Below are 15,762 nucleotides of genomic sequence, written 5' to 3' on the forward strand. Positions count from 1 at the left end.
AGACAGCTATAGTGTACTCATATAAATAAAATAAATCTTTAAAAAAAACAAAACAAAACAGAAATTTGAACCAACTATTTGTGTTTGGCTATTAGTATTATAATTATCCATGATTAATATTGGCATTTTCTATATCCAAATCTCCAAAGGTAGTAAGTATATCATAGTGGATACAACAAAGACTTTGAAGAAACTTTTGATCTGTATTCATGGCTTTATTGCCACCTGTAATCAAGTCATGTTACCTGAGTCTTTGTTACTAGATCTCTAGATGCAGAAGGATAAGAATTAACCTTTCATGGTTGGGTTGGCTGTTGTAAGAATTATGACACATAGGAAAAGTGAAAAATACATAATAGATTTTTTTCATTTTCTTCGTTCCTTCCTTCCTTCCTTTCCTTCCTCTCTTCCTTCCTTCTTCCCTCCCTCCCTCCCTCTCTCTCTTTCTTTCTTTCCTTTTTTCTTTCTCCTTTCTTTCTTTCTTTCTTTCTTTCTTTCTTTCTTTCTTTCTTTCATTCATTCTTTCTTTCTTTCTACCTTGTTTTTTTTTTTTGTTTTTGTTATTGTTTTTTTGAGGATAGGGTTTCACTGTGTAGCTTCAGCTGTCCTGGAACTCTTTCTATAGGCCAGGCTAGCCTCAAACTCTTAAAGATCCACCTGCCTCTGCCTCCCAAGTGTTGGGATTAAAGGTTTGTGCCACCATAGCCCTGCCCATTTTATTTTTATTTTTAATATAGTTTTACTACCTTTCCCTGTCAACTCCTCTCAAATCCTCTCCACCTCCCTACTCACCCAATTTTATGTTCTTTCTCTCCCTCCTCATTCTCTTTCTAAAACAAAAAACCAAAAAACAAACACACACACACACAAAACAAAAATCAAAACAAACAAATGAACAACAATTAAAAATAAGACAAAAATAAGTGCCCTCTCCAGTGTAACAAAAAAACCCATAAAAAAACAACAACAAAAACCATGGAGTTCATTTTGTGTTGGCCAACTGCTCTTGGAGACTTCCCCTGGAGTGTGGTTGATATGCTCAGTGACACTTCATTGTAGAAAACTGAATTTCCCTTTGTCAGAGGGTATCAGTTGCAAATAGTTTCCTGGTTAAAAGCTGAACCTCATGTCCACATCCTGTCTCAGTGCTGGGGCTCCATCTGGCTTGAACTTGTGTTTGTGTGTCTTGTGTGTGCTGCCAGAGTCTCTAAAGTTTGTATGTCATCAGTCCTGTTATGTCTCAAAGATACTGTTTCCTTGGAGTCACACCTACTTCAGTCTCTTATAATCTTTATACATCCTCTTCCACATATATTCCTAAGCTTTGAGGGGAAGACGTTGGTGAAGACACTCCATTTAAGACTGAGTGCTTCAAAGTCTGCCACTCTCTGCCCAATGACCAGTGTGGGTCTCCATGTTAATTAACATCTCCTACAAGAAGGAGCTTCTCTGATGAGGCACTGCTCTATGGGTATAGCAGTATGTCATTAGGAGTCATTTCAGTAGCATGTTCCTTTAGCAGAATAAACGTATTAGGTTTTCCCCTAGGCCTATAACCTATCTAATGTCAGGTTCTTGGCCAATTTAGCTGTGTCAGGTATGGGTTTCCTCTCATTCAATGGGCCATACATCTGATCAAAAAGTGGTTGAAGATGGGTGTAGTGGCACATGCCTTTAATCCCAACACTTGAGGGCCAGAAACTGGGGGATCTCTGTGAGTTCAAGGTGAGTCTGGTCTACATAGTAAGCTCCAAGACAGCCAGAACTATGTAGTGAGACCTATCTCAAACAAAATACAAACAAACAAACAAACAAACAAACAAACAAGTAGTTGGTTAACTGGAGCAGGGGCTGTCTCTGACTTGGTTGCCTGCCTTTGGACCATGTTTTCGTAACTGGGCTGCCTTGTAGAATATGTGCCTAGTCCTAGTGCAACTTGATATGCCAAGATAGATTGATATTCAATGGGAGGCGTCTCTTTCTCTGAGGGAGGCCGGGAAGAGAGGAGAAAGAGAGGAATTTGTAGGAGAGGAGGGAGGGAAAGCTATTGGCATGTATCATAAATTAATTAGTTAATTTTAAAAAAACAAGCAGAGGATGGTCTTGCCTGACAGCAATGGGAGGGGAGGCCTTTGGTCCTGTGGAGGTTTGATGCCCCAGTGTAGGGGGATGCTGAAGTGGTAGGGCAGGAGAGGGTAGGTGGGTGGAGGAACACTCTCATGGAGGCAAAGGGGAGAGGGTGGATGTGCGATGGGGGATTTGTGGAGGGGTAACTGGGAAGTAGTACATCATTTGAGATGTAAACAAATGTCATGATTAATAAAAATAAATTTAAAAATTAATATAATAATTTTAATTTATTTATTTATTTTATGTATATGAGTACACTGTAGCTGTACAGATGGTTGTGAGCCTTCATGTAGTTGTTGAGAATTGCATTTAGGACCTCTGCTCACTCCAGTTGGCCCTGCTCTCTTAGTCCCTGCTTACTCCAGCCCAAAGATTTATTTATTATTATAAATAAGTGCACTGTAGCTGCCTTCAGACACACCAGAAGAGTGTATCCAATCTCATTACAGATGTTTGTGAGCCACCATGTGGTTGCTGGAATTTGAACTCAGAACCTTCGGAAGAGCAGTCAGTGCTCTTAACCTCTGAGCCATCTCTCCAGCCCAATAGTAATTTTTTAAAAGTGGTTGGTATTGCAGCAGTATAGCTTATCGGCAGGTTGCTGTTGTAGGTCTCAGGATTTGTACATGTGTGATATAGGTGTTTACCTTTCTCCACTGGTAGTGTCCAGCGTACCTTCCAGCACCGTGAACACTCATCAGTAAGGGTGAAGCTAGTTAGACACCACCTCAACTTCTCCATGTTCATTGACATAAGTACATGCTGTCTTCAGCAATAGGCCCTTACCATCAGGTTGTAGAGAACAACCAGTAGCCTTGGCAATAACCTGTGATATTTTGGGGTTCCATAGGAACCCCTTGGCCAATGATTCAACAAGATGTAACCCATTTCTGGCACTGGAGGCTTACTTGGTGGCACAAGATGTCTGGTTGGGGGATTGTCTCCACCGTTATAAGGTTAGATTCTGTTTAGATTCCTTTATGTATACATTTTTAGGAAGCTTCTACAGTAGCAAGTTCCCATATTGTTTTCCAAAGGCCTTTAGTGTAAGTTTTCCTTCCCAGTATCCCCTTATTTACCCTTCTCCCCATTTACTTCTCTTAGTCTAGTTTACCTAAATATTTCCAATAAATATTTAATAATATTATTTTTTTATGAAGAAAGACAGCGGTCACAAAGTTTTTAGATCATCCGTTTTCTGTCAAGCTTCCCTTCCCATATCTTCTTTTGAATAATTGAGTTAGGCTCACAGCCCAACTTGGGATAGCTTTCCATTCTCCTAGCTGCAGAGTTTAATCCAGAGCTGTGCCCCTGGCCAACCGCAGTCTTTTTTTTTTTTTTTTTTTTTTTTTTTTTTTTAGTTTTTCGAGATAGGGTCTCTCTCTCTCTCTCTCTCTCTCTCTCTCTCTCTCTCTCTCTCTCTCTCTCTCTGTAGCCCTAGCCATCCTGGAACTCACTTTGTAGACCAGGCTGGCCTCGAACTCAGAAATCCGCCTGCCTCTGCCTCCCGAGTGCTGGGATTAAAGACGTGTGCCACCACGCCCGGCTCCAACCACAGTCTTTGGACAGATTTAGTTTGTTTTGGTCTAGGTGATGGGTTATAGTTGTTTATTCCATGAAGACACTTTCCTCTGGATAAGTGCTGTATCTCCCATGTGTTAACCTAAGTGTAGGTTTATTTTTATTTATGTTTATATTTTATTTATGTTTATTTATATTTATTTATTTCATATGTATGCCCCCTGTGTGTGGGTGCTTGTGGAAGCCAGAGGAGAGCTTCCAGTTCTCTAGAGCTGGCATTACAGGAAATTATAAGCCTCTGCAGATTAGTGCTAGGAACTGAATTCAGGTTCTCTGGAAGAGCAGTGTGGGCTCTTAACCTCTGAGCCTTCTCTTCAGCTTCAGCTATCTAAATTTTAATTAATTAAATACAAATTAGTTGCAATTAAAGCCCATTGTAATGGTGCATACCTATAACCCCAGCACTCAAAAGGCTGAAGCATGAAAAGCAGCTTAAATTTGAAACCAACCTAAGTGCCATAGTGAGTTCAAGGCCAGATGTGGCAAGACTCTGTCTCAAAAAACATAAATTAAGTAAATTTTATCATTTGTTTTCTCAGGCCTATTAGCCACATAGCACTAACCTCTACTATACTTGACACTGTTGCTATAGAACCTTCCCACTATTTCGGGAAGTTTTAATGAATTATCTACAGCATCTAGCAACCATGGTGCCATCAAAAAATCTTTAAAAGTTTGAGAAATGAAGCTGACACTAACAGCAAATAATTGCCATGATGACACTTAGCATCTTCCTGCTTCCACCCTGATTTTGTTACATAATACAAGAAACCACACACACACACACAGAGCTAAATAGCTCAAAGTGAAGTTCTATCATGGTGGGGGTGGGGGTAGGGTGGGGCGGGATGGTTGTTGTTGTTGTTTGAGACAAGGTCTCATGTAGCTCTGGGTGTCCTTGAACTCACTATGTAGGCCAGGCTGGCCTCAAACTCAGAGCTCTTCCTGCCTCAGCCTCCCAGTGCTGGGATTAAAGGTATGCACCATTAACCCAACCAAGTAAAGGGATATTGACAAGTCTTGTTCCTCAGCTTCCAGATACACTAGCCTGACTGTGGCCAGGATCTGTAAAGTTAGCAAACCCAAATCCTTTTAAGTATTGCCACAAGGAGTGGAAATTTGGGGCTGTCTTTGAAGCCACTTCCTCTACCAACTTAGTGAGGATTTACTAAGACACCCTATTTTTCTCTACTTTGATTCTATATTACCAAATGCCTTTGTGTCTCAAGCCTACCACTGGTAATTGTATGGTTGGTTGTTAATGGTGTAGGGTTAAGTTTTTCTATTACTCATCTTTTCTCTTCTCCCACATCCTCTCTCAGAGCCTTCCTGTTTTTCATCTTTTTGTTTTAAGATTTTAAAAAGTGTTTGCATGCATGTGTGTGTGTGTGTGTGTGTGTGTGTGAATCAGAAGCGTTGGATCACCTGGAGCTGGAGTTACAGGAGGTTGTGAGCTGCCCACTGTGAGCACTGGAAGCCAATGCGGGTCCTCTGCAATCACAGGAAGTGGTTGGTCTTCACGGCTGAGCTACCTCTGCAGTCCCTAAGCACACTCTTCCTTTCTCCTCACTGCTGTCTTTGGAACCTGCCTGAGGGCAGATAGTAGTATGCTTGCCTAGAATGCATGAAGCCCTGGCTTGGATCCCTATCCTCACACAAAACTGAGAAACAGCCATAATCCTAGCTTTCAGAAGATGGAGGCAGGAGGATCAAGCGGTTCAAGATTTTACATATCTACATAGTACAGTTGAGGCCAGACTTACTGAAGGAGATTCTATTATTAAAACACATACGCACATGTGCACGCATGCGCATGCCCACACACACACACACACACACACACACACACACCTTAAAAGTAATTTGTAAATAGCAATTCAAATGTACTACTAATCTACTACTCACTGGATGTTTAGATACAGCTTCCCCAACTATACTTAAGCTCCTAAATAGGGATAGTGCCAACTATTACTGATTTTGATTTTGGGAGCTGGGACTGATCCCAGGGCCTTGTGCATGCCAAGCGCATGCTCCACCACTGAGCTCCTACGGAGGCCAGTTACTGCTTTTGAATATGCTGCTCCCCTCCCCGTGGTCCACCATTCTTAATGTTTAGGACATAGAGTTCTTTTCACACAGTAGGCAATTATTGGATGCTGGCCAGCTAATTTTCATTTCTGTGCCTCCCTCGTTGAGAGGCGGGTGAGAAGGGAGATGGAGAAGGACCCTTGCCTGCAATGGTGTTGGTGGGTGGACACCATCTGAGGACCAAAGAGAAAGGAGACAATGGTGCTTTTGAGGAGTGGGCATCATCTGTGGCGTCCTGTGATTTCGCAGCCTGTTTATAGCCAACACCAAAGCCTTACAAGCATGGGGCTCCAGAGATACTCCCTAGAACGGCCTTAAGATTCGAGGGCAGCATCTTAAGTAGGTCAGAGAAATCTGGCTGGTTCTCTCCAACTCTTTAAGGCCAATTAATTTCTTCCCTTTTGTTCCTCTGGAGAGCTTCTTGAATAGGGCACGTTTAGCAACCATAGCCACAAGTCTAAGTTCCTCTGGGTTTCTGAGGGGGTGGAAATTCTATTCAGAAATCAAATATTTACTCTCAGCACAAAAGACTTTGATGTGTTTTCAGCTTCCAGGACAGAAATGAGTGCACCTTCTTTCAACCTCTCAAACTTTACCCAGGAGCCCTGGATCCCTTGGGGGCATTACATATTTCTTCTAATAAACCCTGCAGCATTTGGAGATACAGATCTCCTCAGAAACCCTTTCCTCTGAGTGTCGTATCATAGATAGACAAATATCCAGGCAGCAAACCCCCTGTTCAGGGTGATGGGCCTCTAGGGAGGGGAGGAGATGCCTTCTGACTCCTCTACTTTCTATTTGATATTTCTCAGAAGCCACTTAGATAAGGCCACCTAGGGGAACTTTAGAAAGAAAGGGAAGGGGGGGGGGAATGTCCTTGGAGAGGGCCATTCCTCACTGTCCAAGCTTCAAAAAGCTTGTTTTGCACTGAGAGAGCTACTTAATCTGCCTCTTGTGTTCAGAAGTTGCTGGTGAGGCCCAGCCCTGCCTCCTCACAACAAAACTGCACACAAATTCCTTGTTTCCCAGGCAACGCTTCTCAGCTCTACAAACTAGCTGGCTGCTGTTTGCCCTGCAGCCTCTCTCCACCACATCGAATTGAACTGAGAAAAGCAGCAACTACAGCACTATTTGTGCACAGGCTTACGAATCAAAACTAAAAATATCTTTGGCAATAGTGGGGAGGGAAGAAGGAGGGAGCAAAAAGGGCTGCCTCACATCCTGAACTTAGTTAAAGATGGCTGTAAAAAGCTGGACCAGAGTTGAGATTCAAGTACATGGGAGAAGGACGTCGTGCAACGATTAGGCCACTAATACAGAGAAAGGCCTAAGTTTTCTTGATTGTCAATCTGGAGTCCTTGGTTTAATCTGGCATAGCTACATGGTCTTCTTAGCAAGTTGCTAACCCTTTGGAAGTTTAGGTTTTCTTTGTAAAATAAGGTTATTTATATTCATTAAAGTAGGTGCTGGGAAAATTGGATTAATAACTACAAGTACAGAGTCAGTTGAGCAGAAATACACACACACACACACACACACACACACACACACACACACACACAGTGTGGGGGCAGGGAGTTACGAAAGGAAAGACGCTTGGGTGGGATGCTTCCATAGAAGGTCCTGTGTAGATGTCTGGGAAATTATCCTGCTTTTACCCTCAGCAGCAGCTCTGATCATGTCTGGTAGCAGTGATGTAGTTAGTGATGGATAAGTATCCCACCTTTCTTGCCCCTGCAATGGAGTTGGATAAGTCTGAGACACATTCTTCACTGTTTCCAGAGTCCTCAGGAAGGTTAAATCCTAATTGTCCACAATGGAAATCCACAGTGGAAATCTGCATGATAGGCTGGCTACTTTCATTGACTTCCTTCACTTCTGTGTCTCATTCTCCAACATATGACAACCTGTTGTTTACTCTGTGTCCCTAGCTGGAGTTCACATTCCCCTTCCAAGCGTGTAGGTTCCTGTGGGTATAGGACTGAGGTTCCTGCTCCTTTGCTGGCTGTTGATGGCTCTTAGCTCCTAAAAGTGACATAGTGCCTTGCCATGTGACCCTCACAACCAAGCAGTGTACCTCTTCAAAGTCAGAAAGACAATCTCTCTCTCTCTCTCTCTCTCTCTCTCTCGTTTGCATTAGTGTGACTTAATCAAGCAAATGACTAACTTATTACTGTGGTGGGACTGTTCTGTTGTTAAGGGAGAAAGGAAGGGGGCTGGGAATCAAACCCAAGACCTTGTGCATGCTACACACATAGAATGTTTAAGTGCAGTATGGCTGAATCTGGGAGGACTTAAGGGAATTGAGGTGAATATGATCAAGACACATTGTGGGAAATGCTCAAAGAATTGGTAAAAACATATTTTTAAAAAGAATGTGAGTGGGATGCATTTTAAGAATGTGAGTGGGACCAATTTTTCTGAAGGCTGGTGGGGGATGGGTGAGGCATGACTATACTGCAATCCTGGGGACCATGTTGGGATCTGTGGTCCATGGGGCTACTGGAGGCCATGAGGAAGTCCATGCCACTGGAAACCATGTGAAAGTCTATGATCCATGCATGCTGCTTCTGCCTGTTCTGGACAAGGAAACTTCTTTTGTAGTGGTATCAATGACTGCAGACTCATAATTAAGAATGAGAGATATTGAAGGCTTCTGTGACACACACACACACACAACAAAAAAGAAAGTCTAGACAGGAAGCCATTGAAGAGAGTCCTTAAAAATTGTGATAAAGGTGATGACGTGTAGCTTTTCACAGTTGATGGCTTCTGGTGTGGGGATGGGAAGGACTCAGTTGTCTTTAAGGAACTGGCCATTAGGAATTTGACCATGCTCCAGTGAATATATGGGCAACACAGATTTGACTTGGTGTACTTTCCTTCTTTTTGGGGAGATGGTGTACAAGAGTGGGAGGGAACACATGGAAGGAATGGGGATCAAGGGTTGTTGGGGGTGCATTGTATGAAATTCCCAAATAATCAATAAAAATATTATCTTAGGGAGAAACCTATACCCCCAGCTGTTCTCACAGCTGTTTCTCTCTTATCTCCTTTTTCTGGCTTTACTTCTTTCCTTTCTACTCTTTTCCATCCCAAATTCAGGTTTATTTCTAATGCAGAATAGTTTCTCTTTTAATTCCTTGACTATGCTCAAGGCCTTACTTATCTCTCCATGTGGAATTTAGGGAATTTTTTTTTTTTTTTTTTGCTAAAGAAAATTCCCTTTCACAGAGCAATTTTGATGACATTTGTGGAAGGGCTGGTTTTTGTTGGTGGTGTTTGGATTTTTTGTGTGTTTGTTTGTTTTTGTTTTATTTCTTCATTTTTGTTTTTTTCCATTCTACTGCCAAAGAAAATTTAAAGTTTGGTGAAGGAGACAGATATGATTCAAATAATAGCAGGAAATGAATACAGAGGAAGAAGGGGAGAAGGCCAAATATAAAAGTTGCCAGGGATCCAATACTGTCACTGAGGTCAACTTGTAATTTCTGGCTGTGTTCTCACACTTCCCAGAGCCTAAAAACCAGGAAGAGGCCAGTAGGTGAGGACACTGGGAAATCTAAGGCTAGAGTTGTTAAAAACTGGCTCATACACATGCATGCCTTATCTCTTCTTGCCTCTAAATTTATTTTTGTGTTAATTATATATAATGGGTTTTATGTCATTTTAATAAAGAATATAGATAACCTGTTTTCATCATATTTATCATTAGTACACTCTTTTGTCCCATTTTCACAACCCCCTTCATTTCTCAACTAGACCCTCTTCTATTTTCAAGTTTCTCCTTTCTTTTGACATGGTCTCAATCTGTAGGCCTGGCTGGCCTGGAACTCATGAAGATTCTCTTGCCTCAGTATCCCAGGTGCTGGGATTACAAGTGTACATCTAGCAAACTCTACCTTTTCTTTTGTATTTACTATTGTTTTGCAACACAGAGAATTGAAGCCAGGGCCTAGCACACACTAGGTGAGTACTGTAGCACTGAGTTCATCTCAAGCCCTTTTCCATCATCATCATCTTCATCATCATCATCATTATTATTATTTGGAGGTGGTTGCTCAAGAGTCTGGGTCCATCAGTCAATAACACTTTAACTCTAGACAAATTATTCTGTTTGTCCCTTGGTGTTCTTCACTGGGAAATGAGGAAGTGGAACTTAGGTATATCTTGTGGCAGGGAACATCCACTGCTCTAGGTCTTCCCTGCCAGTCTTACAAGACCTTCAGCACTTGGGAGACAGAATGCACCTTTGCAACTCCCCATCCTGCTTTTCAGTTTGTTTTCTCCAGTTCCTGAAGAGGCTTACTTAGGATGGTGGCTCAGTTAAAACTACTAGCTTCAACCTTCCCTTGTTCCAAAATGCACACTCCAGGCTTTCAGCTGGTGAGTATGTGGATAGTGGGGGCAGGAGGCTCTGTTCTGAGCTGCAGGGCCTCTGTGGGGGCCAACTGTGTAGCTGTGAGGACAGTAAGTCTGGGCTCCTCAGAGTAGGAGTCAGAATCTCTCCCTCCAAAAGAGCAATTAGATTGAAAACCCTAAGTACATGTGGGAGGGTGACATGTAAGCCCAGACAGATGACATACACACAGCTCTTTTTTTTTTTAAAGATTTATTTATTTATTATATATAAGTACACTGTGACTGTCTTCAGACATTCCAGAAGAGGGCGCCAGATCTCGCTGTGGATGGTTGTGAGCCACCATGTGGTTGCTGGGATTTGAACTCTGGACCTTCGGAAGAGCAGTCGGGTGCTCTTACCCACTGAGCCATCTCACCAGCCCCACACAGCTCTTTAATTAAAGAGCCTTTATTTATTGAAAGAGAAAGGCATATAGGCAGACAATTATAAGCTTCTACAAGTCTGCTGTTCTCAAAACCACTCAAAACAGGATTGCAAAATTATACATTGTTCACTGAGATGGATGAAGGCAAAACAGTACTCGTATGTGTTCATAGATTTTGTGATCTTCCACTGGGCCTCTGTCTTTCAGGGTAACAGGAAAGTCACCAGCTTCTCCTCCTGAGCTCTGCTTGTTAAGGTTCTCTCTCCTCAAGTAGCTCGGTCACTCAGACCACTCAGACTGCCCTTGTCCTTTCTTCCTCCAACCCCAGATCAACCCTAGGAAGGATGAGTGTTGATGGCCTGTCTGAGGCAACATAGCAAGAGGCAGACAGTAGTGGTTTCTCTGAATGCTATTCTGCTCTCCCCGTGCTGGTCCAGAGAGTACTCTGCGCTAGCTCCTATCACAGCAGCCGATCTGCCTCATCTCCTCAGACACCAGAATTCTTATACCTGTCTTCTGCCTTCTGCCTGTTCTCTATCTCTTAGCATCTTTAAGCCTTCCACGGTTTTATGGACATTCTGGGGCACTGGCAAATTTTCTGCAGGTGTCGGGAGCCTGAGCCTCATCACCAGAGTAGGGGGAAAAACAAAACAAAACAAAACAAAACAAAACAAAACAAAACAAAACAAAACAAAACAACAGGGTGTTGAAAATTGAAATCTTTTTTTAGCTCTTCCTCTGTCCCAGTTTATATTCTATAGTACTTCAGACTAAAAAGACCAGACATCAGGCTTTCTGTTTCCTGAACATCATGTCTCCTTTTCCCACTCAGGAAATCTCAAGCCATTACAAACAAAAGTGATTCCTCTAGAACATTTAAAAACAACAGCAACAACAATAACAAAAACATGTCATCTTGTCTATAGGCTGCTCTCCATGGTATGTCAGAGAGACAGATTTAAAAAAAAAAAAGTAATGCTCTTTTGTCCTTTACATAAGACTAACCGTTAAGTTTTTTTATCTCTCTCACTTTAAAGTAGAACTTTAAATGCCAAGAGCTAAAAGCTGCCTGTCCCTTCTGTTTTGCATGTCTGCTATAACAATAGCTTTCCAGAAGCAGGCAGGTGCCTTGAGTTGTCTAGGCAACAGTCAAGACTCAGAGATAGGGAAAAAAACAGAAAACAACAACAAAAAAAAAACAAAACCAGATTTCAGAACAATATCTGGAGTTCTTCCAGGATGCCCTCTCTGGCTCTTATTGGCTACACAGTGGTACTTCAGTCTTAGAAACTTGGCCTACCTGGGCTTGGCCCAGTTTGTAAAGAGAGTATGTAGAGACGGTTGCTATGCTTATAAAACTAAGACAAGAGATAAAAGTAACGGATGGGGAGTTGTGAAGCCAGGTGCGATAGCACATGCTTCAAGGACTAGCATGTGGGAGAAGAAGGAAGAAGAATCAGGAGTTCAAGGCTACAATGAAACCTTCTCTCAATCAATAAAAAAGAAAGAAAGAAACATAGAAGGGAGTTTGGAACTTTGCTCTCACCAGGATAAAATGATCCCTGCATGAATGGAAGAAGAAGAAAGAAAATGCTGCTTTAAAAGGGAGGGAGGCTGCTCAGCAAGTCAAAGTACCTGTCACCAAGTCTGATGACCCAAGTTCAATACCTAGGACCAACATGGTGGAAGGAGAGAATCAACTCCCCCAAGTTGTGTACACAAATGCACATGCACACATGCTTGCACACACAATAAATAAATGAATTATATGTTTTAAAAATGTAAAAGGTTATGGGAGAGGGACTCCTGAGGCTCCACCCCTTCCTAAACCTTTGGATAGTTAATGGTTGCTGAGGGGAGACAGAGTCCTTTTGGTTCTGTGGTGGAACCACTGGGAGGTTAGCCAAGCTCCAGAAAGAAAGCCTCTGCCCACACTCATGTAAACACCCCTGATTAAACTTAGTGGGTCAAAAACAAAAACAAACAAACAAACAAACAAACAAAAACAGAACAAAATAAAGCAAAAATATTTAAAGAATAGCTTATTTTTCCAGTCACACTGCTTCAGCTGTTTCATTTGTCTTCAATAAACTTTGTTTCCTTGCTTGGTCATCCCCTCACACACACACACACACACACACACACACACACACACACCCTCCCTCAAAGATATGAAATTAGGAGGAGGATTTCTTGGGAAGAATGCCTTCTCAGATGATTGGGGGGGGGGGATAAGAGAAGGTAATGGGAGGGGGAAATGAACAAAATATACTATATACATGTAGAAAATAGTCAAAGGATTAAAAAGTAATTTTAATTTGCTTTTTTAAAAGGGAGAGGGCTGATAAAATAGGGTAGAGTGGTGCATACTTGAAATTCCAATACGAGTGACGTGGTAGCAGGAAGATCAGGAGTCCAAGGTCATCCTCACTACATAGCTAGCTGGAAAGCAGTCTGTCTCAAGAACACAGACAAACAAAAATGGGAAGTGTCCTACAGTGCCACCTGGGAACTGCTATCGAGAATGTAAATGAGTTAGGTTCTTTGGAAAACAGTTTGGGAGCTCCATAAAAAGTTCCATAAACAGGTGTGGTGCCATCAATATAGACAGCATACCCATAATAGGCAAAATCCACGTGGTATGGTGTCACTGAGATAGCATACCTACAACAGGCAAAGTAGCCAGAAAGTAGATCGGTAGTTAATGGGACTGGGGAGAGGAAGTACAGTTAGTGACAACTAAGAATAGAAGTGTTACGTGGGGAAAGCTAACTAGAATTAGTGGCAGTCTCAGAACCTTGTGAAAATACTAAAGCCACTGAACTGTACATTCTAAAAGGGTGAATTTCCTGGTATATGAATTCTGTCTTAATTTAAATGTTTTAGCATAAAATTAAAGGGGGGAGAACTAAAAATAGGGGGGAAGACTGATGGGTGGCTTTCAAATTTTAAGTCTATCAACATAGACTAGTTTTTACTTTAAGATTAAGTACATTCATGTGTAACTAAGAAAAATAAAATAGAAATAAAATGTCCTTTTTTGGTGTTTTGTTTTGTTGATTCATTTGGGGTTTCCGTTTTATTCTGCTGAGATGGGGGTCTCATGTTGCAGCCCAGCTCAGCCTGGAACTCATGATGTAGCCCATACTTGTCTCAAACTCAGAGCAGTTTTCCATGGGCTCAATCCTGCAAGTGCTGGGATCACAGGCATGCCCCTGTTACCGTTTTTTGAAACAGGGGTATCACTGTGAACCTCAGATTGGCCTTGAACTCCCAGTCTTCCTGCCTCTGCCTCCTTAGTGCTGGGACTACCGGCGAGCCCTGGCACACTCACTTAAATGCTTTCTCCTAACTAAGAATTTGCGGGGTATTCTGTAGCAACCTTCACCAATCCTCCCAACAATTCCTCCGGGGAGGCCATTGTTTTAGCCATTTTACAGAGGTAAAAATCAAGGGCTCCAAGATATTGAGTCCATTCCATTACTGCAGAGTTACCAAGCATTTTATGAGAAGGCATGGCCAGGAGGCAGGCTAGGCTATCACACTGATGGCAGAACCCAAGGGTGCTGGATTGTGGAGCGTTAACCTCATCTTTACTCTGACATGTCCTAGAACACTGACTGCAGGTAAGAGGGTGACGGTGGGCTCTGGAAAGACAGACACTCCCAGCATCTATCTGAACCTGTGATAAGAGACAATCCCAACTAGAACAGGCATGAAAGTAACCGAAATCAAACCCTTTTCCAATTTTCTTCTTGTGGGCTAAAACACCACTTCTTCAGTAATTCTTTGACGTCTCTCATTTCTAGAGATATCCAAAAACACTTCCTCCCATACCCACCCGGCCACCTTTTCTCTCTTATTAGAAGTCCGTCCTGAAACAGAAGGAGGAATGTGAGGTGGAGCCTTCTAAATTGGAACACTGAGCCCAGATCTGCCTCTGCCTTGGGAGTGGGACTTTATTGAAAGACAAGCCAAGAACCACTGGACCACCTGAGCCCCATAGGATGGAACCTGCTATTAACATCTAAACAGATACTCCTGTCCAAACTAGGGGGCGAAGGGCTTGGAAAGTAGAAAATGCTAGGTCTGAGCAAAGCGAGAGGAGAGAACAAGGCCAGCAACACACAGAGCTCTGTGTATTCAGAGGGAAGTTGGCAGGGTTGTGCCCGGGCAGAGAAACTCCGAGTGGTACAAAGGGACGTGCCCAGAGTGGAGAAATCATGCTAATTGTCTGCACCAGAGCTGGAGAACGCCACCCAAAATGAAGAGAGAAAGGGGAGCCCTGTCAAGAGCCTCCAGGGCTCTGCGCCTCTCTCCTTTTGTCTACCTGCTTCTCATCCAGCCAGGTAAGAGATCAGAGGGTCTAGAGAAAAGAACTGGGGGGGCTTTTGACAGAGGGAAGGGGAGAGCAGAGCCTGAACGCCTTCGGGGCTGGAGGAGGGGAGAGCGCTCAGTGGCCGTGGGAAGCATCTCAGTGAATTCAGGAATCAGTGTTGAATATATCTGTTCATTCCCTGTGCTTCCCGCCTGGCCCCTGGCCCCCTCCCCGAAAGGCTGCATGACTTTGGAGCGCCCACGGCATTCAGTACATTAGCTGGAAGGCATCATGCCACTTCTTATGGGATGACTTGCTGGCATGGGCCAGACCAGCATTCTTTTTAAGGGCTTATGTGAGCTCTTGGTGGGAGGAGGAGGAGGGGAAATCTTGGTTTTGCACCTCCCAAACCTCTACTGTGGCTTCTCTGAGTGTCAAACATCGTGAAAGATGAAAGAAACTGTAGATAATGAGCCTCCTGGTTTAGGATAGCAGTCAATCCTAGTCATAATTTACTCCAAGCCCCAGACACCTACCTCTTGTAGCGCCCCCTATTAACACTATAGAGAACTGGTTCTATTTTAAGTACTGTAGATTTATATGTTCATACACACAATTACAGGGAACCTAGAAATGCACATCTTAATGTGGCAAGCGGATACATAGATCATTTTAACAAAAAGCAGGAATCAGAAAAAAAAAAAGTCACCTGCCTCCATCCAGGAAGCTGGGGCTGGTGGGGCAGGATGCTGGTGGGCGTTGAAACCCAGGGAATATTTCCTTATAGAAGGAATGTCTGCACTGAATCTCAGAAGATGGGGAAAATAGGTAGGAGCGTGAGCGAGATTATTGTTGGGA

General features: G+C 42.8%; 1 protein-coding gene across 2 annotated transcripts in view; it reads left to right on the forward strand.

Annotated features, from left to right (window-relative positions):
- The first annotated feature begins 14,778 nt into the window (after positions 1-14,778).
- Positions 14,779-15,762, forward strand: part of Hepacam (hepatic and glial cell adhesion molecule) — a 19,746-nt gene continuing 18,762 nt past the window's right edge. For both annotated transcript variants that reach the window (XM_021172818.2, XM_029481182.2), the window contains exon 1: positions 14,779-14,935. In XM_021172818.2, the coding sequence (XP_021028477.1) occupies positions 14,851-14,935 (85 nt within the window). In that variant the 5' untranslated portion in view covers positions 14,779-14,850. The remainder of the gene's footprint in view (positions 14,936-15,762) is intronic.

Source organism: Mus caroli, unplaced genomic scaffold, assembly GCF_978045245.1.
Source record: "Mus caroli unplaced genomic scaffold, Mus_caroli_1 scaffold_11, whole genome shotgun sequence".
NCBI classification, from domain to species: domain Eukaryota; kingdom Metazoa; phylum Chordata; class Mammalia; order Rodentia; family Muridae; genus Mus; species Mus caroli.